Genomic DNA, 23,021 nt, shown 5'->3' with positions numbered 1-23,021 from the left:
ATATTTATAGATTTCTGGGGATGTAGGATTTGAAATAAGATTTAAAGTTCAATCAAAACTTCATGACGCTTTGTGCAGAGTTTGTGTTTAAAAAGGACACTGAAACAAAAAAAAACAATACGCAGAGCTAAGTTACGTTAGTACCTAAAACGGGGCAAGACTGAGGATTCATACACAGTGATGAATGAAACCGTCGCTCTATGTGTATGTGGACGTAAAGGGAAATTCAGAATGAGGAGCCATACATACCAGTTGGAAAATGGAAGGACAGGTATTTTCGAGTGAAATCCTGGTCTTCTTCCCGGAAGAGGCAGGTGACGTGAACAGCTAGTTAGCAAATATTTGGTGAGCGAATATCTGAAACTGGAATTATAAACACTGAGTTGAAGTAAAGGAGGTGGAGTGCGACGAAACTCCAGCACAGACGAATTGATCGAAATGGTCTGTTTCTAAGATAAACCTGCATTCCATATGCTTTTCTGTTCGGGAGAAGGGAACTCGGTTGAGGTATCCCCACAAAGGGCAGATAAATTAGGACAGCACTGCAGCCGCAGATGGATTTTCCACACACATTAATTGATCAGTTTCCAAAACGTGAAATTAACAAGTGTGCAGTGCTGGCAAAATTATACCAACCCACAGAAGGGGGGGGGGGGGTTATTTTGAAGGAAAACATAGAAAATTAGATGTTTTAGGTCCTTTGCGATAATCAGCTTATCGAGTCTATGGTCTTGCGATTGACGGGTGCCATGTTCATTAAGTCACTACCTGACCTTGGGCTGTCTCAGAACGAAGTCTTTTTGGGGTCAGAATATGGCTCGACATTTATCCGTACTACATTGGTAGACACCTGTTGATTAATGTCGATCCAACAGCTACACTTATAAATAAAATTAATGATGTGTCGGGACAGACCTGTCTAAGCTCTGTAGTAATCGATTAGACGTGCTGTTCTCAAGTGTGTGCACAATCAAATTTCGATTAGCCGCGCACAGCGTTCGTGGTTCACTCACTGTCCAGTCCTCAGTGTTAGGCGCTGCATGGTGAGCGCCTTCTTACTTCATAAGCTAAAATAGAAACTCGAACTACTCTTATTCCACTTGTTGCTTATTGATGGGGATCAAGTACCCCTGTAACATGTAGAAATTACATTCACCTTCCGACATGATGCATCCTCTCTCTTTCTCTCTGTCTCTCCTTCTCACTCTCTCCTTCTCCCTCTCTCTCCCTCTCACTCTCTCTCCTTTCTCTCTCTTTCCTCTCTCTCTCTCTCTCTCTTCCACTCTCTTCCCCTCTTTCCCTCTCTTTCAACCCTCAACTACAAGAATAAATACCAGAGAGATGAATAGGAAGAGAGCTGAAATAGATCCGGGGGTGATGGAGTGAGAGTTAGAAAGTGAGGGATGAGAAGAAAGAATAGTAGGTTAGAAGGTAGAGTATAGGACAGACGAGATATTGGGGAAAAGGCCACAGTTCTGTGGGTCAAAGTTAAAAACAGTGAGACAGAACGAGAAAAAGGCAGGTAGCTATCGTTAGAAACTGAGAGGTTCAAAGACTGAAAGTCTCAGAGAAAGGCAAGGAGAGCAGCTACAACGAAAGCAGTCAGAGCACGGAGGGCTTGGGAAGGGAAAGAGAGGGAAGATAGAGAGAAATACGTAGAAAATTGCGTTTTACAGGGTGGACCCCGGGACAGGTTAGAAACAAATAGAAAGCTGATAGAGAGAGAAAAAAAAGATTGAGACAAAGTCAGAGAGATACAAAGAAAAAAAAATCTAATGACAAGATGATGATGGAAACAACGGGGAAAAAAACTGGAGATAAAATAAAATCAGTTTAAAAAGATTTTAACATCTATTTAATTACAAATTTACCATAGTCAATCACATGTTGTTGCGAGCTTAATACACGTTTAAAGGCAGATCTTATTGAAATTAGTGATGGTGCTTTGCATTTGGTTACATTCTGCATGTTATATGGTTATATGGCCAAATCACTGTTAACATTGTAATGTAACGTAATGTTTGATATGACTGGAGTATTTCGCGTGAGCATGGGTCACCATAGGAACTATCTTGTCAAAACTTCTTACTTTTGAAAGTCAATGAGTTATTATACCCGCCCTTTTCTCGATAAGTTTAGGGAGGTTTCTGTAAACAAGATCCCCTACTTCCGAGATATTTAAACGATCAAACATTGAGGCGTTTGATCATTCGCTTCCGAACTGCGTATCGCGCCCCGTTGTTGCGAAGCTTTGCAACGTACTGTATCGGAACCAGGAAGAATCAACGCGCTTCTCCTTCTGAAACAGCATGAAGTAGTGAATTGAAAATCCATTTACATGCTATTGAAAGACAAGAGAAACAAATAATACATCAGAGCAGGGGAGAATAATGAAACTCAAAGTAAAATGTTTGGTATTCGCGGCAGAACTGGACAATGAAGGAGTTTGTATTTCAGGATTCGGAGGTGAGCGGAGTGGTCAAACAAAACTCGGTATTTTCCAATGGCCCGTTAAGCACTGACAGTGGGATAGGTTAGCTGCAGTTTATTTATACGACTCGATGTGATATATTTCTATAAATAAGAACACTTTCCATCTATAGTTTAGTGGCTGGTGGTTGTCCAATAGGTCTCTCCACAGTCGGATCTCTGGTGCCCCCTAACGCCGGTCGCCACAGGCGCACGGGATCCGTGACGTGAGGACCATCCCGAGGAGGCGAGGTTTTCAGGAGATTGAAAAGTGATACTGAAGCTTCAGCACCTAAGTGCTTCGACGGATTTTCAGTAGTGGTCAGCTTTGGGGACTCTTTTTACTAGTTGCATGACTTTATGTGTGCCTGTGTGTGCGGGGGGTGTGTGTGCGCGCCTGTGTTTCTGTGGGTTTGTGTGTAAGAGGGACGGTAACAATATTATCCCAGGACTGTGCAGATGCTAGGCAGTGAGACTGTGCGGGAAAAGTTGCAGCCGCTTTTGAATGGGAGTCGGTAAAGGAAAAGGATGCCGCCTGGAACAGGGAGCCTAACGGCGGGGCTTCGATCAAGCTGGAAATGCGATGGACAAGTGGACTTGCCCAGTTACCCTGCAGGACTCAGTCATGGAGCATGAACAACCCCGGGACGGTTTCCGGCAGGGACCGCGGCGCTACGTGGATATCCTTCTGCTTGGAGAGGCTGAAGTTGGCAGACTCACTCACATGGAGACGGCAGTTCTTCTAAAATGACTTTTTCTGAGTTTACCAATGAGAGCTTCCACGGGAACTGTTCGGATGCGTCCACGATTAACTATGGCCTGTCCACGAATGAGTCCATCACCGCCAACAGGTCAGTCCGCCCCGAGGAGCTGGATGTCAACCAAGCGGTGGCCCTGGGGGTTATTCTAGGTGCTTTCATCCTGTTCGCCATCGTGGGCAACATCATGGTTATTCTGTCAGTGGCTTGCAATCGACACCTACAAACGGTGACTAATTATTTCATCATTAACTTGGCCATCGCTGACCTCCTCCTGAGTACCATCATCCTTCCCTTCTCGGCCAGTCTGGAGATCGTTGGTTACTGGGCTTTCGGGAGAATTTTCTGCGATGTCTGGGCTGCGGTTGACGTCCTGTGTTGCACCGCCTCGATAATGAGCCTCTGTGTCATATCCATTGACCGCTACATCGGCGTGCGCTACTCTCTACGCTATCCAACTATTATGACCGAGATGAAGGCGGTGTGGATCCTGATCATTCTTTGGGTCACTTCCATTGTCGTCTCGGTGGGTCCTCTACTGGGCTGGAAGGAGCCGGCCCCGGACGACGAGACGGTGTGCAGCATTACCGAGGAACCGGGTTACGCCTTGTTCTCCTCTCTCTTCTCCTTCTACCTTCCTCTCATGGTTATCCTGGTCATGTATTTCCGCATCTACATTGTGGCCAGGCGGACCACCAAGAGCCTGGAGGCCGGAGTGAAGAGGGAACGGAGTAAGACCATGGAGGTGGTCCTGAGAATTCACTGCAAGAGCGTGCTGGACGACTCCAACCCCAACTTCAAGAGCAAGGGGCATCACTTGCGCAGCTCGCTCTCCATGCGGCTCCTCAAGTTCTCCCGAGAGAAGAAGGCAGCTCAGACCCTGGGTATCGTGGTCGGAGTCTTCATCCTCTGCTGGCTGCCCTTCTTCACCATCTTGCCGCTAGGTAAGGTAGATCGATAAGGTCTAGTTTATAGAATCACGCCGGTTTCACACTTCAGCAGTTTCTTTACCATATCGCTCTTGTCAGGAACTGGTTAATTGTCACTGTCAGACCAAGACGCATCTAGCTGTGTGTGACCCCCATTGCCTTATTCTGAAACGAAGCTTTATCTGGGTACGAGGCCAAATAGCATAGAGTCTGCCGGCAGACCCTAGCAGCGATCACTTACTATCCCCTTTATTGTCGATGTACGTTCAGTTTCCTACTGTGTCACAGTGAGGTGTTTAAACTTAGTTACGAATGGCAAGAAGCCAAAACCAAAGTACCCAAAATAAACCAGTAGTGAAACTCAATTCTCTAAACAAGGGGATCAATTATGTTCACCTCTCCCCTTCTGGTCACCCGTTACTACTCTCACCCCCAGACCACATCCCCAACCCGGTACTCGGTCTGGAGGGCCGATTGTAGTTAGGGACGTTGCTGTTTTCTGCATAGTTATTTAATTGGATGAACCTGACAGCACTGGCTTACGCTAAGGCAGTTCTCAAACTGCGATGATAATGCCACACGCATTCCAACTTTCAGCAATCCACCCTTTGCCTCCCGACTTTCCCACTTAAATCAACTAGTGTTTCTGTGCTGAGCTGTTGCTCCGCACTCGGTGAATACGATTTCATTGCGGCTGTGATCCACCTTTAAGTTACCAAGTTAACAGGAAGTTTCACTAGACAATTGGGGCAATCAAACTGTTAAATTCGGGAACAGACCTTTCGGCTCTTCGTGTCTGCACAGACCATGATGCCAATCTAACCATAATCCCATCTGCCAGCACATGCTCCTTGTCCCTCTATTTCCTGCTTGCTCATGTGTCTCACGTGATACCTGGTTCCACCGCTCCCAGCCACGCATTCCATTCTCTGAGTAAAAGCGTGCATCATAAATCTTCGTATTTTCCCTTCGTTCTTAAATTTATGTTTAATTCCACCATGGGAAAAGACACCAAGCCCATCTATGCCTTTCATAATCTTATCAACCTTGGTATTCCAGAAAAAAAAATCTTGTACCTTCTTCCTGATGGCAGCAGCTAAGAGAGAGCATATCCTGGTGGCGAGGCTCTGCTGGTAAAGAATGGCATCAAATCATTAGAAAGATGTCACATAGGATTGGAAGATGTTGAATCCTTGTGGATTGAGTTAAGAAACTGCAAGGGTAAAATGACCCTGATGGCAGTTATATACAAACAGTAGCTGGTGTGTGGACTGCAGGACTCAACAGAAAATAGAAAAGTTGTGTCAAAAGGGAAATGTTATAATAGTCATGGGAGATTGTAACACACAGGTAGATTGGGAAAATTGGCATGGTAATAGATCTCAAGAGAGTGGAACTGAAATCTACAAGATGGCTTTGTGGAGCAGCTGGTCATTGAGCCTACTAGGGGATCAGCTATACTGGATTGGGTGTTATGTAATGAACTGGTGGCGACTAGGGAGCCTAAGGTAAAGGGACACTTAGGAGACAGTGATCACAATATGATTGAGTTCAATTTGAAATTTGACAGGGACAAAGTAAAGTCTGAGGTGGCAGTATCTCAGTGGAATAAAGAAAATTACAATGGTACGAGAGCAGAGTTGGCCAAAGTATACTGGAAGGAGCTGCTGACAAGGATGTCAGCAGAGCAGCAATGACATGCGTTTCTGGGGGGAATGAGGAAAGTGCAGCATAGATGTATTCCAAAAACAAAGAAATTCTCAAATGGCAATATAGTACAAGGGAAGTCAAAGCTAATGTAAAAGCTAAAGAGAGGGCATACAACAAAGCAAATATTAGATTTAGGAAGATAGAGGATTAGGAAACCTTGAAAAACCTACAGAGAGAAATGAAAAGAATCATTAGGAGGGAAAAGATGAAATATGAAAGCAATCTAGAAAACAATATCAAGATGAACAGAAAATGCATTTTCAAGTACGTGAAAAATAAAAGAGAGATGAGAGTGGATATAGGACTACTAGAAAATGAGGCTGGAGAAATAATAACGGGGAAAAGGAGATGGCAGATGAACATTTTGCATCAGTCTTCACTGTGGAAGACTCTAGCAGTGTGTTAGTTGTTGAAGGGTGTGATGGAAGAGAAGTGAGTGCAGTTACTATTGCAAGGGAGAAGGTGCTCAAAAAGCTGTAAGATCTAAAGGTACATAAGTCACCCAGACCAGACGAAGTGCTCATTTAGGTTCTGAAAGAGGTTGCGGTAGAGATTGTGGAAGCATTACTAGAAATCTTTCAAGAATCATTGGACTCTAGCATGGTTCCAGAGGACTGAAAAATTGTAAATGTCATTCCATTCTTTAAGAAAGGAGGGAGGCAGCAGAAAGGAAATTCTTGACCAGTTAGCCTGACCTCAGTGGTTAGGAAGATGCAGAAGTCAATTGTTAAGGATTACGTTATGGAGTACTTGCTGACACAGGACAAGATAGGACAAACTCAGTATGGTTTCCTTTAAGGAATATCTTGCCTGATGAACCTGTTGGAGTTCTTTGAGGAGATCACAAGTAGGACAGATAAAGGGGTGTGCAGTGGATGTTGTATATTTGGAGTTTCAGAAGGCCTTTGACTATGTGCCACACATGAGGCTGCTTACTAAGTTAAGAGCCCATGGTATTACAGGAAACTTCTAACATGGTTAGCGCATTGGCTGATTGGTAGGAGGCAGCAAGTGGGAATAAAATGATCCTTTTCTGGTTGGCCACCAGTAACCAGTGGTGTTCCGCAGGGATCGGTGTTGGGGCTGTTTCTTTCTGTGCTATATAACAATGTTTTAGAGGATGGAATAGATAAGACCAATAGACCATAAGCTATAAGAGCAGGAGTAGGCCATTTGGCCCATCAAATATTCTCCACCATTCAATCAAGGCTGATCCAATTCTTTCAGTCATTCACATTCCCCTGCATTCTCCTCATACCCTTTGATGCACTGGCTACGCTAATCAAGAACCTATCTATCTCTGCCTTAAATACACTCAATGACTTGGCCTCCAAAGCTGCTAATGGCAACAAATTCCACAGATTTACTACCCTCTGACTAAAGTAATTTCTCCACATCTCTGTTCTAAATGGACATCCTTCAACCCTAAATTCATGTCTTCTTATCCTAGACTCCCCTTCCAATGTGAAGACTGTTGCAAACTATGCATTCAGTTCCTCTGCCATCTCTGCATCTCTCATTACAATATCTCCAGCATCATTTTCTATTGGTGATATATCTACCCTCGACTCACTTTTACCCTTTATGTACTTAAAAAAGCTTTTAGTATCTTTTTTGATAATTCATCTTTCCCTTCCTTATGATCTTCTTAGTTTCCTTGTGCAAGTTTTTAAAAGCTCCCCAATCCTCTATCATTCCACTAGCTCTGGCTTCCTTGTATGCCCTCTCTTTTGCTTTTACTTTGGCTCTGACTTCACTTGTCAGCCATGGTAGTGTCCTTCTTCCATTCAAAAATTTCTTCTTATTTGGAATATATCTTCCTTGCACTTCCCTCATTTTTCGCAGAAGCTCCAGCCACTGCTGCTCTGCTGTCCTTCTTGCTAGTGTCCCTTTCCAGTCAACTTTGACCAGTTTCCCTCTCATGCCATTGTAATTTCCTTTATTCCACTGAAATACTGACACATTGGATTTTAGTTTCTCCCACTCAGATTTCAAAATGAACTCAGTCATATTATGATCACTGTTTCCTAAGGGCTCCTTAACCTTAAGCTCTCTTATCACCTCTGGATCATTGCACAACACCCAATCACAAGCTGTTCTAAAAAGCCATCCCTTAGACATTCTACAAATTCTCTCTCTTGAGGTCACATACTGACCTGGTTTTCCCAATCCATTTTCATGTCAAAATCGCCAATGATTTTCATGACATTGCCCTTCTGACACACCTTTTCTATCTCCTGCTGTAATTTGTAATCCACATCCTGGCTGTTGTTTGGGAGTCCTGAATACAACTGCCATTAGGGTCCTTTTACCCCTGCCATTTCTCAACTCAACCCATGGAGACTCTACACATTCCCAGTCCTATGTCATCCCTTTTTAATTAATTAATACTATTTCTTATACACAGGGCCACACCACCCCCTCTGCCTACTAACCTATCTTTCCAATATACTGTATACCCTTGGATGTTCAGCTCCCAATGGCAGCTATTCTTTAGCCAAGTTTCAGAAATGGCCATGACATCATACTTGCCAATCTGTAGCTGAATTTCAAGATCATCCATCTTATTTCTTATGCTGCGTGCATTCAAATATAACACTTCCAGTCTGTAGTTGTTGCTTACTGTTTTAACTGCACATGCCTCTATTGCCCTGTAAATCATCCCACTGGCTGTGATTATGCCTCATCTCCTGCCTGTCCTTTCTATCATCTCTGTTGCTTGCATCTTTGATTTATTTCTGCTTTCCCCTTCCTCAGCTCTTTCAATCCAGTTCCCATCCCCTGCTAAATTCTATTGAACTATCTTACAATAGGGGTTGTTCCTACTTTCCTAATCAGGTATGAATATGATGGACCTATATACAGTACAAAAATATGGGAGTATTACTTCAAAGCTCTCACAAAACTTGCATCAAGCTCCATTGAGTCTACACGGTAGGAATACAAGCAACTTAAATTTCCTGCTGGAACAGTAAACATGCTCTCTTTGCTGATTTAACCTATTTGTACTGATTGTGTTGGCATTACTTATAAGATAAGATAACATTTTATTTATTCTGAAGGAAATTATCATTGCAAGGTTGCTCAGTCAGAAAAAAATATACTTTAAAATAAAAAATGTAAGCATTGAGGTATGAAAAAAATACAAAATGTGCATTAAAATGAAACCATGTGCTTATGCACTTAAGGAGGAGGAGTTGTAGAGTCTTATAGCTACAGGGAGAAAGGGTCTCCTGTGTCATTCAGTGGTGCTTCTCGGTGGAATCGGTCTGTTCCTAAAGGTGCTCCTCTGTTTGCCCAGTATGCTCTATTAATGCATACAGACTTACTTTCACTTTGTTACACACACTGCCTGGGAGTTAACCTCTAAAAGAGGTTCATTTATTGCTCAGGATTCACAAACTGCAGTAAAAAACTCTACAGGAGGAATTCAGTTGATCAGGCAGCAACCACAGAGGCAGAGAGATTATCAAAATTTAGGGTGGAGATCCTGCGTCGGATCTTACTCAGAATCATTATCACTTATATACAGTGGCATGCAAAAGTTTGGGTACCCCTGGTCAAAATTGCTGTTACAGTGAATAGTTAAGTGAATTTTGTGGTGAGGATGCAGAAAAGGATTTCTTCTAATGACTCTTCCATGAGGGTCATATTTGTGCAGGTGTCACTGCACAGTGGAACGGTGCACCACCACTCCAGTCTGCTAAATCTTCCTGAAGGTCTTTTGCAGTCAAATGGGGGTTTTGATTTGCCTTTCTAGCAATCTTACGAGCAGTTCCCTCAGAAAATTTCCATGGCCTTCCAGACCTCAAATTGACCTCCACCGTTCCTGTTAACTGCCATTTCTTAATTACATTACGAACTGAGGAAACAGCTACTTGAAAACGCTTTGCTATCTTCTTATAGCCTTCTACTGCTTTGTGGGCATCATTTATTTTAATTTTCAGCGTGCTAGGCAGCTGCTTAGAGGAGCCCATGGCTGCTGATTGTTGGGACAAGGTTTGAGCAGTCAGGGTATTTACAAAGCTTTGAAATTTGCATCACCTGGCCTTTACTAATTATGACTGTGAACAAGCCACAGCCCTAACAAGCTAATTAAGGTCTGAAAACTTGGTAAAAATTATCTGAAAGCTCAAATCTCTTGGGGTCCCCAAACTTCTTCATGGAGCTCCTTTCCTTTTTTTTCACTCTAAAATTGTACAGAACAAAAATAATACACTAATCTTGCTTAAAATGCTGAGAAGAATGTTTCATCTTTACCTTAATGACTTTTGGAGATCAGTTCATCTTCTGCTCACTAACTATTCACAGTAACAGAAATTTTGACCGGGATACCCAAGCTTTTGGATGCCACTGTATCTTTATCTCGCTCTATATCTCTCTCTATATATATATATCTCTCTATCTGTCTCTCTTTCTGTCTCTATCTGTCAATCTATCTCTCTATCTCCCTCTACCCTCTCACTTCCCTTCTCACTCTCCCCTCCCCCTCTCTGCCCCCCCCCCCCCGTCTCTATCTATCTATTTCTACCTCCACATTAACTATTTATAATGCCATTCATTACAATATTGTGGGGGTTGGGCACCATATCAAGGGAGTTTTGTGTATTTTATGACTCATGAACAATATCAATTTATAGACGACTGTAAAGATGGATCCTGTTTGTTATCTAAAGTGGCCTGTAATTCGTGTTTCAGGTGATTAAAGACTCTAATTAGTAGTTCCTAAAATTGTTTCTCTAGCCATTACTGGATAGATATAAAGGAAGTAAATGCAATTCCACTCACTGGAACAATGGAATACCATATGACTTGGGAACAGAATTAGACTATTTGACCCATTCAGTTTTCTTTGCCATTTCATCATGTCAGAGTTATTATCCGTCTTAACCCCATTTTCCTGTGTTTTCCCCATAGCATTTGGCACCCATAGTAATCAAGTACCTTTCAACCTCTGTCTTAAATACACCCAATAACTTTGCCTCCATAGTCATCTGTGGCAATGAATTCCACAGATTCACCACCCTCTGGCTAAAGAAATTCCTCCTCATCTCTACTCTGAAGCTCTGCCCTCTGGTCCTAGACTTTTACCCATTATAGATATTACCTTCTCTACATCCTTTCAATATTTGATAGCTTTCAATGAGATTCCCACTCATTCTTCTAAACTACAGGCACAGAGCCACCATATGCTCTTCATCCATTAACATTTTCATTCTCAGGCTCATTCTTATGAACCTCCTCTGCCCCCTCTCCAATGCCTGGACTCCCTTTCTTAGATAAGGGACAGAAAATTACTCACAATACTCCAAGTGTGCCCTGACCTATGCCACCAAGAACATATATAGAGATAGGTGTTGATTAAGGGTCGGTGACATCATGAGCGATCCCACAGACCTTGCTGATGGACTGTTTGTCCCACTCCCATCAAAGAAGAGTCTGCATCGCATCCACACCAGGACCACCGGACTCAAAAACAGTTTCTTTCCCCAAGAAGAAATAGTGATCAAAGTCTCCATCCAGTAACTCCCCCACTACCTTATTATTTCCCATCATTCAGCTTATGTAGAGCCTTGCATCACTTTATGCGCATACAATCAATGTATAGAAGCTACATTATGTATTTATTTTAACTGTGTTTTGTTATTATTATTGTGTTCTTTATCTTTTGAGTTTTTTTTTGCTGCATCAGATGCAGAGTAACAATTACTTTGTTCTCCTTTCACTTGTGTACAGGAAGTGACATTAAACAATCTTGAATCTTATAAAGCATTACAACCTCGCTTTTATATTCTAATCCTCTCGAAGGCATTTATCTTCCTTACTATCTATTCAACCTGCAAGTTAACCTTCAGGAAATCCTGCACAAGGACTCCTGCGAACTCTGAAGAAATATTGGAGGAAGCCAGTGTAATCAACTGTCATAGAATTTGGCTGGACTCTGAAGGGCAAGAGGGAGGAGTTTATCTTCATCATTGTTTATGAGTTCTGTCAGGCTCACTTTGGTTCTGCAGGTACCCAGTGTGCTTCTGGGTAGGTTGGCATGATTTTGGAAGTTTACAGCCTATTCAAGAACTTTGGAGAGGCACAAGGGGTTGGAGTTGGGCTAGTAAGACAATGAAGGCAAGGGTATTGATTTGAGGAGATGATACTGGATTTGAACGAGTGGAGAATAATTCCTGCAGAGAGGGAACTGTTGACAATATCAGCCAAGAACTGAAGTCAATGGTCAGTAGCTTAATGGAAAGTGATTCTAAGGAACAGGAAAGGAGTTTCTTGGATTAGATGCATTCAAAGATGATATGAATGGAAATTGGAGGTGCGTCATCACAACCGGGTATTGTAACATAGGCATTATGTTACTAAGCAAAACATTCAGAGTCCCAGACTAACAATTTGATGATTTGAGTTCAAACAGTAGCAGTTGGCCACATTGACTAATGTATAAAATGATATGGCCTCAGAGAGAAAGTCCATAAATCTCCTCGTGCTCGAGTTTCCTCCCGCAGTCCAAAGATGTGCCTGTTAGTAGGCTGCCTGTAGGGAGACGAATCTCAAGGTTGTACAAAGTGTACATACTTTGATAATAAGTGTACTTTGACTTTGAATTGGGCAACGTAAGTTGTCCTGTGATTAGACTAGAGTTAAATAAGTGAGTAGCTGGGCAGTGCAGCTCATTGGGCTGGAAAGGATCTGTTCCGTACTGTTTAGCTACATAAATAAATAAATAAGATGAAAGAAAGAAAGATTTAAAAAAATAGAAGTTTCCCCTCAGGTCCCTTTCAAATCTTTCCCCTCTCATTATACACTTACCCCTCTCATTCTAATGCCCTTTTCCTGGGTAAAAGACTGTATTTACTCTGTCTGTGCCTCTCAAGATTATAAGGTCTCCCCTCTGTGTGCTACACACGAAAGAATGAATTTCTAGCCTGCTCATCTTTTGCCTTTATCTCAGGCCGTCGAGTACTGGCAATATTCTTGTAAGATTATATAGGATAACTTTATTTGTCACATGTACATAGAAATATATAGTGAAATCCATCATTTGCATCAAATTAAATCAGCGAGGATTGTGCTGGGCAGCCATCAGGTGTCACCATGCTTCCTGCACCAACATAACATGCCCAAACTGGCCATCTTCGCAATGTAGGAGGAAACTGGAGTACCTGGAGGAAATCCATGCAGTAACAGGGAGAACATACGAACTCCTTACAGACAGTGACGGGAAGTGAACCCCAATCTTACTGCTGATGCCACCATAGTGTTCTGCTAAGTGCTACACTACCAAGCCATGTAAATCATCTTTTTGTTTCAAAACTAGACCTTTTTCGTGATCAAAATATACACAAAAGGAGAAAAATTAAACCTGGTCACCTCATTACAGGAAGGAGAGAGCGCAGAGGAGATTTACAAGGATGTTGCCTGGATTGGAGGGCGTACCTTATGAGAATAGGTTGAATGAACTCAGCCTTTTCTCCTTGGAGTGACGGAGGATGAGAGGTGATCTGATAGAGGTGTATCAGGTGATGAGGCATTGATTGTGTGGATAGCCAGAGGCCTTTTCCCAGGAATGAAATGGCCAACACAAAGGGACACAAAGGGACATAGTTTTAAGGTGCTTGGACATAGGTTCAAGGGGGATGTCAGAAGTAAGTTTTTCACACAGCGAGTTGGCTAAAGAAATTTCTCTTCATCTCCGTTCTAAAGTCACATCCATCAACTCTAGGGTATGCCTCCTGGTTCTACGCTTGTCCGCTATTAAAAACATCCTCTCCACGTCCACTCTACCTAGTCCTTTCAATATTCAGTAGGTTTCATTGAAACCACACCCCCCACCCATTCTTTCAAATTCCAAGTACATGCCTAGAGCCATCATATGCTAATCCTTTCATTCCAGAGGTCATTCTTACAAACATTGTCTAGACCCTCTCCAATGCCAGCACATCCTTTCTTAGACATTGGGCCCAAACCTATTCGCAGTACTCCAGAAGCAGTGAAACCTCATTGTATTAGTTTCCATTTGCCATTGTTCTACTTAACTGCTTAATTCTATAGAGTAAATCATTCCCCCCTCACTGACAATTGTTATAGCAACTTCCATGCATGCATGTATTTCAGCAGGCCTGTGGAACACACTGGAACCTGCCTGTCAGTCACAGGAACAACCATCAAACATTCCCTACTTCTTTTGCTACTCTCCCCTGAATTAGGTGGGATTGTACTTTTTGATCAGGCCCTCATGTGGAACTTTGTCAAATTCTTTGCTAGACACATCCATGTTGACTCTGCCTGATTAATGCCCATCTACCTCAGTAGCAGCTTACACTATTCTTAGAACCGATTCCAATTAATGTTCCTATTAAAATTAACTGGCCTGTAATTTATACACCCAACCCTTTCTTAAACAATGGGCCAAATTTAGTAGTCCTTCAATTTTCTGGCGCTTCTCTTTTAGGCCAAAAGGACTGAAAAAAAAAATAGAAAGAACTTCTACAATTATCAGCATGACCTCTTGATGTTTTCCTCATTCAGACAGGACTAATTGTCTACCCTCAAAGACACTGACTCCTTAATGCATACAACAGATTTTGCGTAGATTGGAAATCTTGAGCAACACTCACAAAATGCTGGAGGAATTCAGCAAGTCAGGATGACATGCCAATGCTGACTGTTTATTCACCTCCATAGATGCTGCCTGACTTGCTAAACTACTTAATACTCTCTCTTTTACTACACTTCTCCCATGTGTATTCCACGTGACCTTCTTAACTGCAAGAAGCATCACTCCCCTATCACAGCTGCAAAATATTCCACAAAAAATGTTACCCACATCCTCCACCCCCCACACAGAGATTACTTTTGTGCTCCCTTGTGAACACTATTGCCTTAATTATCCTTGAGAGTTTTGTTTATATACTTATAAAACATGCTTTGATTTTCTGTGATACCATGTGGCAGTTTTTCTCATGCTGTCTCTAATTTTCCATTTTTTTTATTTCCACTCCTCATTTTCTATTTTCTATGAAGCATTTTGTAGAAATGCATTTTGTATTCAGCTCTTAATTCCAATACAAGCTTTGATCTTATGTTCAATCTTGCACTTCATATGGCAATTCAATCCTTCTTTGTGGGAGTATATTTATTCTGAACCATTTGAATCTCTTTGACTTTCTCAAACTGCCTTAATGCTGATTTATCAGATTCTGATAGCGGTACCATCATGGCAGTGCAATAGTTAACACATTCACCGAGCATGCAAAAGTCCCCAGTTCAATCCTGGGCAGGAACACCCGATTCCATTCAATTCTGCACACCTAATATGAAGCCAACTTGCTTCTGTCATGGTTTCTCGTGCCCCACAAACAACCAGGAGACGCAGAAGATTCTTCAAGAAGGTTTAAACTTTAATTTGCAAATCAAAGCTGAGATAGTCAGTGAGCTAGTCGCCGATTGCCCACCGATCCTTGTACACAGCATTTTTTTATAGCAATCTTCTGGTTTAGTTGCATTAGCATATCCAATCGGTCTACAGTTGCGTATCACAAGTACATCAGCCACTATTGTTTCTACCCATTAACTTAATCATGTTCTAATCTACATCTCTCAGCTACCTCTCATTAACACACCATTATAATCTACATCTCTTAGCTACCTCTCATTAACACACCATATCTTCTACATTCTTAAGATTTCATTCTCCTACTAAATTGGATACATACATAGCAAATAGCAAACACGAAGCTGAAGACATAATCTACATCTCTTAGCTAGCCTCTCATTAACACACCATTATCTTCTTATTTGGCACTGATGTGTTCAATAGTACAGAGACAATACAGAGATTTCATTCTCCTACTAAATTGGATACATGCATAGCAAATAGCAAACACAAAGCTGACTACATAGTTTTGGTTACACAGCAAACAATGCAACCTTTATAGGGTCTCACAGAGAGAAAGAAGACTAAGAGTCCATGCACAAAAGCCCCAATAAACTCAAGCACTTATTCCCAAATCTCGGGTTAAAATATAATTTTCTGCGCCAAGACCTCAAAGTATTCTCTCCCTGTAACCCTGGGCCACTGAGCCAAAAACCTGTCCCTTTGTACCTGAGACAGGGAAAAAAACTCAGAAGCCCTTACAATCTACTCCCACACTGTCGTTTTGCTCTTGTTCATCCTGCAGGTGTTGTAGGCTGTAATGATACATTTTCGGTGTTTCTTTCTCCACTAAGCTTGCTTCAGTAATTGCCACGAGCATCGGAAATTGTTTGGTTGCAGCACGCTCTACAAGAGACTTGAGACAAGGAAGAAAACAGCACAGCACAAGCACACAGCTCAACAATACAATACTGACAGTTATCGCCATTTTAGTCAGCCATGCTCCCCACCCTCCGAGTCTACTTTCTAACCAGTCAAATAACTGATGTCCGAACCCTGCATTCTGTGTGCATACCTCGCACTGTGACAAGACAAAGTCCACTGAAGCCTGTAAATAAGGTGACCAAAAACCATCCTTCTTTATTTTCTTTATCACTTCCCCCCTTGCACAATGGTCAATCCCATGTGCTTCTGAAATCAGAATCGTCAATAGAGGGGTGGGCGCTACCAACAAACCATCTTCCGTGCTCCACAAGCCTTCCGGGTTCTGCTTGGCCCCCTTTCGTCTCCACATTGTCTGTTCTGCCAAAGTTGCCTTACCTTGTATTTCAGTTAGGTCCTCTACCACAGGTTCTGGAGCTAGGCTTACCTGGGGGGCAATGACAGCTGATGTACATCCAGATGCTTTTCTGGCTGCCTCGTCCGCAGCTTGATTTCCCTTTGTTATTACATCATTTCCCTTTTTATGTGCCTGTTCAAACTCGCTTTAGTAAAATCAATTTTCAGCCTAGAAAAGCTGTCCTGAAACCTTAGGTGAATCAATTATTATCCACTGCCCAAGTGTTCTTCAACAGGTACTCCTTATTCCTGCCCAGAGTCATGCTCTGAAACTAAATCAGAAAGCTCATTTTCAGGCCTCACACCTAACCCTTAGTGACTAAAGAGAAGCCCTCCTAAATGCAATAGAAAAATTCAGTGTGCTCTGCACTTTTCACACTGATTGTCATTGCCCTTCATCCTACCACGTCCATTTTGTCCATATACAGTAATCCCTTTGACACTACGTCCATTTCCAGGCATGCCTTGCCTATTTAAGGGTCTGTCAAAGTGACTCTTTAACGTAATGATTGAATCTGACTACGTCAACTCTGGCTCCAAGTTGCCGATGTCAACCTTCTTTATGTAACCCTTTGTATCCTTTCAAAACTCCTTCCTCACACTTTATGCCCTCTTGTTTTTGATACTCTTACCATAAGAAAAAGATTCTGAACATCTTCTTTCTCAATTATTTTTTTAAATCTCCCTCCGGTCTCTCCTCAGCTCCCTTTATTCCAGAAAACTAAACTCAGCCTATCCAATCTCTCTGCATAATTGCATTCCTGAAAATGTTCTTTCTTCTGCCTTCACTCCACAGCAACCATTTTCTCCTAGTGTTCCAGTTAATAGAAGGTAATTGAAAGCCCTCCTTTATTCCTGCCCATTGCTTTTGTTAGGAATTTGCCTACAATACTGTTCTATTTCCATTTTGTTGTTCATTGGTCTATCTTACCGACCAGAGTGTAAATTCCCCATTTTGTTGTATTGGACCGACCAGAATGGGAATTCCCTATTTTGATTTATTTTATGTTTGCAGTTACACCTAAGGATCTATCTAATTGCCACACCTCTTCCTTTTTTGCATTCATATTCCATCTGTCTGAAAACATAGCCACGTACACTAGGCAGATATTTGTACTCCTCTTTAAGGCATGTTTCAGTAATTGTTCAGTTACTGGACTAGTAACCAGAGTTCCTCATCGCAGTCCAAACCTGACCCTGCCCAGAGTCACTGTGGGAAAAAAAGATTACGAACAATTAACAAGGTCCGGAATTTAAAAAAAAAATCTCAGTTCCACCAGCTGTGGAGCTACCAGGTTATTGTAAAAGCCTGTTTGGTTCATCATTGTTCTTCAAAAGTAAACCTTCCAATTCCTCCCCGAGCCTGCTTGTAGACAATTTCAGATCTACCATGTTTTAAAGGCTCAGCTGGATCCTTATTACAGGGCAATTGGGATGGATCCTCAGTGCAGGGGCAATTGGGAAAACATGTAATTGCTGGCATTGCCAGTGAAATCCCCATCTAATGAATTTTGGGGTATCTCTCCAAATCATGAGCTCAGCTACTTTATTCACTGTACTCCATGCATTTAGGTTCATAAACATAGTCGTACGACATAGCACAAGAAAGGCCATTCTGCCCACAGTATCTGTGCTGACCATGATACAAATTTACACTAATCCCATCTGCCTGCAAATATTCTAAATCCTTCACAAACACAAGAGATTCTGCTGATACTAGAAATCTTGAATAAAATATATAAAATTCTGGAGGAACTCAGCATCAGTGGAGGGGAATAAACAGTTGACCTTTTGGGCTGAGATCCTTCATCAGGAAAGGAAGAGGGAAGAAGGTGGGTGAGGGGAAGTAGTACAAGCTTGTAGGTGCTATGTGAAGCTCCTTGGGGGGGGGAAGGTGGGTAAATGAGGGGAGGAGGATGAAGTGAAAAACTGGGAGATGATAGATGGAAATGGTAAAAGGCTGAAGAAGAGGGAATCTGATAGAACCATGGAGATAGAAGAAAGGAAAAGAAGAGGGGCATCAGAAGGAGGTGATCAGCATGTGCAAAGAAGGGAAGTGGTAACATGGGAGCCAGAATGAGGAATGGCAAAGAGAGATGGGAAGAAATTACTGGAAGTTTGAGGGCTGAATGTTCATGCTGTCAGATTGGAGGCTACCCAGTCAGAAGTTGAGGTGTTGCTTCTCCAACCTGAGAGTGGCCTCCTTCTATTCTCTGCCTGCTCATGAGTCTGTTAAACTTCACAATTCTACCTGCTTCTCCCACCTCCTTTGACAGCGTGTTCCAGGCATTTACCTACTCGCCTCATAAATCTTCCTCCTCACACCTGAATGCTACATTTTCTAATATTTGACATTTCAACACTGGAGAAAAAACTCAATGCCTCTCATAGTGTAATTTTATATACTTTGATCAGATCACCCCACAGACTCCTCTCTCCAGTGAAAACAATCCAAGGTTGTTCAACTGCTCCCTGTAAATAATATTCTAACCGAGGCAGTATCCTGGTGAACACTTTTTGAACCCTCTGCAGGCATTTCACATCCATCCTTTAATGCGGTGAGCAGACCAGCACAGAGTACTTCAAAACGAGCTACTTTCTTGTTTGAAGAAAAGCAGAGAATGCTGGCTGCACTCAGCAGGTCAGGCAGCAGCCATGGAAAAGAGAAAGAAAGAAACGTTAGTCTTACTTGTTACGAGTTCACAGAAGCATACAGTGAAATGCATCGTATGTGTCCAAATCAAATTAGCGAGGATGGTGCTGGGCAGCCTGCAAGTATTGCCACACTTCTGGCGCCAACATGGCATGTCCACAACTTGCTTTCCCTTACCCAAGCTTCTTTGAAATGTGGGTGAGAACTGGAGCATCCAGCGGAAACCTACACTGTCACAGGGAGAACATTCAAAGTCCTTACAGACAGTGGCAGGAATTGTAAAGCGGTTGTGCCAACCAACGTACCACAAATGGAAATTTGACGTTCCAGATTAATGGCCTTCCATTGGAGATGTGCTGGTAGGAAACATTCTAAAGTCAGAGTTATTGGAGAGAGATGACATTGCTGTTGCCGGGGTAGAGTTGTTTTTTGGATCTTTATTGACCTGTTCAGCTTTGGAGGGAGGCAAAGTACAGGTGTGAATGGGTGGCACACTGGCACAGTTAGCAGTGCTGATCAGGAGATCTGGGTTCATTGCTGATTTGCAGTGCTGTCTGTATGTTCTCTCTGCAATCACATGCAGCTCATCTAAATGCTCCGGTTTTCTCCCATGCGAGGTTCAGTTGGTTAGTCGGCCACTGGAAATTGCCCTGGTGTACAGGGGAGTTGTAGAAACTGGGGGGCGTCACTGGGAATGCGGGAAAACAAAATGAAATGAGTGTAAATGCACATTTGATGGTTAGCACATTGGATGGAAAATGTGAGGGAGATGTTTGCTACAAAATCACTAACAATTATTTTAAAAATTGAAATCTAGAAAATCCAAGAAATATAGTTTGGTGTATAAACTGAAGCTGTGGGCAATAGAGATATACTGTCCATTTGCAGGTGTCCTCCATATGAAACTTGTTTACTGCACTTTTGTTTGCTAATGTTGTAGTTAATGGAGGCATGTAAAGACAGAATGTACTGGGACTGTCTGTCACAAAAACAGTGAACAATTGTTAGCAATAAACATTATTCAGACACTGATGCAGAAACTATCCTTGTTGACCTTTGCGCAGGCTGCACGTTTTTCAGCAGAATTGTGACAGAGGGAAAAATGTTAAAGATAAAATATAATTTAAGAAAAATCCAATAGCAATTTGTGCAGTGTTCCATAGTAACACTGAGATATTGATATAAAACAGCAAACACAACCTATGGACTTGCTTTCAAGGACTCTACAACTCCTGTTCTTAGTTTTTATTTATTTATTATGTATTTGCCCACGATGTTGCTGCATGGAAGTTTCTCCGTTGTACCTGTGCTTACATGACATATGACAATAAACTTGAATTGACTGAACCAGTATTTAATTTGCATGCATGGCTATGGACGGAGTGCTGGAAAATTAGGTTACTTGATAGTTGGCATTGCCATTATGGGTCAAAGGGATTGTTTATAATCTGTCTAACTTCTGACTCTTCATTCCTTCTCCATTGTCAGGATGTAGATCTGCAGAGTAATATAGCATGAATACTGGCCCTTCAGCCCAACTCGTACATACACACCAGGCTAGTCTCACATGCCCACATTTGGCCCATATCCCTCAAAACCCCTCCTATTCATGTACTTATCTGAATGTCATCCCAGTTCAAAATAACAGCAACTTATTTACTTTTGAAGTGTAACTCTCCATTATTATATAGAAAAAGGTGATGCTTTAGTTGGGCACAGCAAACTCCCAAAAATGGCAGGGAAGTAAATTGGTAAATGTTAATGTAAGGTGAGATGTTGTCTTGATGAAGTCATGATGTTGAATCTCGGACGTAAACTTCGACACTTTAAATTTGCCTGAGTTCTTCCAGGATTTTCTGTATTATGGTCACATGTACAGTGAAAAACTTGTTTTGCATACCAATCAAATCTGGTTCATTACACAACACTTAGTCTAGAATAGCCTTTCACCTACTAGGCTTCTACAATCTGCTCTAAAAAGCCATCTGATAGGCATTCTACAAATTCCTTCCCTTGGGATCCACCAGCAACCTGATTTTCCCAGTCTACCTGCATATTGAAACTCCCCATGACTATCATATCATTGCCCTTATAACATGCCTTTTCTATTTCCCGGTGAAATTTACCCACGCAGTTTATTGCCTCTACCCACAAGGTTTCTGCATCTTGTAGTCTTAAGTCACTTTTTCTAAGGATTTAATTTCATTCTTTTACCAACAAAGCTACACTGCTGCCTAACTTTCTAGCCTTTTGATACAATGTGTATCCTTAGATGTTAAGCTCCCAACTATGATCTTCTTTCAGCCACGTCCCAGTAATGCCCACATCATCATACAAGCTAACCTCTAACTGTGCCAGAAGATCATCTATCTTATTGCAAATACAGTGTGTATTCAAATATAACACCTTCAGTCCTGTGGTCATCGTCTTTTCCAATTTTGCCCGATGCTACAATTCATCTCATCTCACTGACTGCAATTTTGCCCTGTCTTCGACCCACACACACAATGTTGGAGAAATTTAGCATCATTGGAAAAGAGTGCTGGTGGAGGGGAACTGGTTGGGCTTCTGTTCAGATAGGGGCAGAAGGTCTTCAGGCTCTTCTGATACAGGAAGGAAAATGAGTTTTCTCTCAGGCCCAATCCTGAAATGTTAACAGCTTCTCTTTTTTAATGCCTGATGTGTTGATTGTTAGGTGTTGATTGTTTCCAACATTTTCTGCTTTTATTTCAGCATTATAGCACTTATAGTTTTATAAATTTTCATGAACATCTGTCTGTATATTTTGTTGAACATTAAAAAAATGCCCTAGAGTATTGTTTTCAGAAATGACAAGAATTCACCTGGGTATCACAGTCAATTTCTATGCTTCAGTGAAGATCTGAAAGCAATACAACGGTCGATTTGGCCCTTATCTGCCTATGGGATCTTCCTATTGTCTGCTGCATTTCCCACATTGTACAAGGGACCTCTCTTACAAAGTACTTTATTGACAACAAAATGCTTTGAGAGGTTGTGTCATGTGCCGTAGAATTGTAAGGTTTTTTTTCATAAACAACACTCACAAAATGGTGGCACTCAGCAATGCAGGCAGAGGAATGAAGAGTCAACATTTTGGGCCGACAACCTTCATCAATGTACAATGGTGACTTAACAGCATTCTCCTGGGTGTATGCTCAGCAGAACAGATGGTAAATCAACTACTGAAATAAAACTTAAACACTGCAACATCAAACGCCTCAACCTGGGCCACCAAAATCCACCACCATCCTAGACTATTCATCTATACACTATATTCCACAAATCGATTGCAAGCCAAGAACTTAGGCAAGACTTCTGCTGGCAGTGCAAATTTCTGTCTGGGCTGTCCATTTTTGTTGCTTCATTCACAATAAATCAATGCCAATGCCAAAGTTGGTGTGCACCCAGTCACAATCTCTATTTGATTGCTGGATATTCTACTTGTAAATTATAAGAGATAACAAAAGTGCTCACAGGCAGAATGATGGTCCAAGAGCCATAGATCTGTGTAGAATGTGACACAAAAGCAATCTGCCTTTAAAAACCTCATGCTTCTTTTCAAATCCTTCCATGTTGACATCTCTCCTAAGCTTTAAAATTGCTTCCACATTTTGCAATTTAATTTTGAAATTTGAAAATGAAGGATAAGCACACATAAAATGCTGAAGGAACTCAGCAGATCAGACAGCATCTATGGAAATGAGTAAACAGTCAACGTTTCAGGCCAAGCCCCTTCATCAGTTCTGGAAAGGAAGAGGGAGGAT

General features: G+C 41.9%; 1 protein-coding gene across 1 annotated transcript in view; it reads left to right on the top strand.

The window, feature by feature from the left end:
* The first annotated feature begins 2,476 nt into the window (after positions 1-2,476).
* LOC132391915 (alpha-1D adrenergic receptor-like) overlaps positions 2,477-23,021 on the top strand; it is a 52,563-nt gene continuing 32,018 nt past the window's right edge. The window contains exon 1 of the mRNA XM_059965690.1: positions 2,477-4,171. Within this exon, the coding sequence (XP_059821673.1) occupies positions 3,217-4,171 (955 nt within the window). The 5' untranslated portion in view covers positions 2,477-3,216. The remainder of the gene's footprint in view (positions 4,172-23,021) is intronic.

Source organism: Hypanus sabinus, chromosome 3 (genome assembly GCF_030144855.1).
Source record: "Hypanus sabinus isolate sHypSab1 chromosome 3, sHypSab1.hap1, whole genome shotgun sequence".
Taxonomy (NCBI): Eukaryota; Metazoa; Chordata; class Chondrichthyes; order Myliobatiformes; family Dasyatidae; genus Hypanus; species Hypanus sabinus.
The sequence above is the reverse complement of the archived record's forward strand: the minus strand, read 5'-3'. Positions and strand labels throughout refer to the sequence as shown.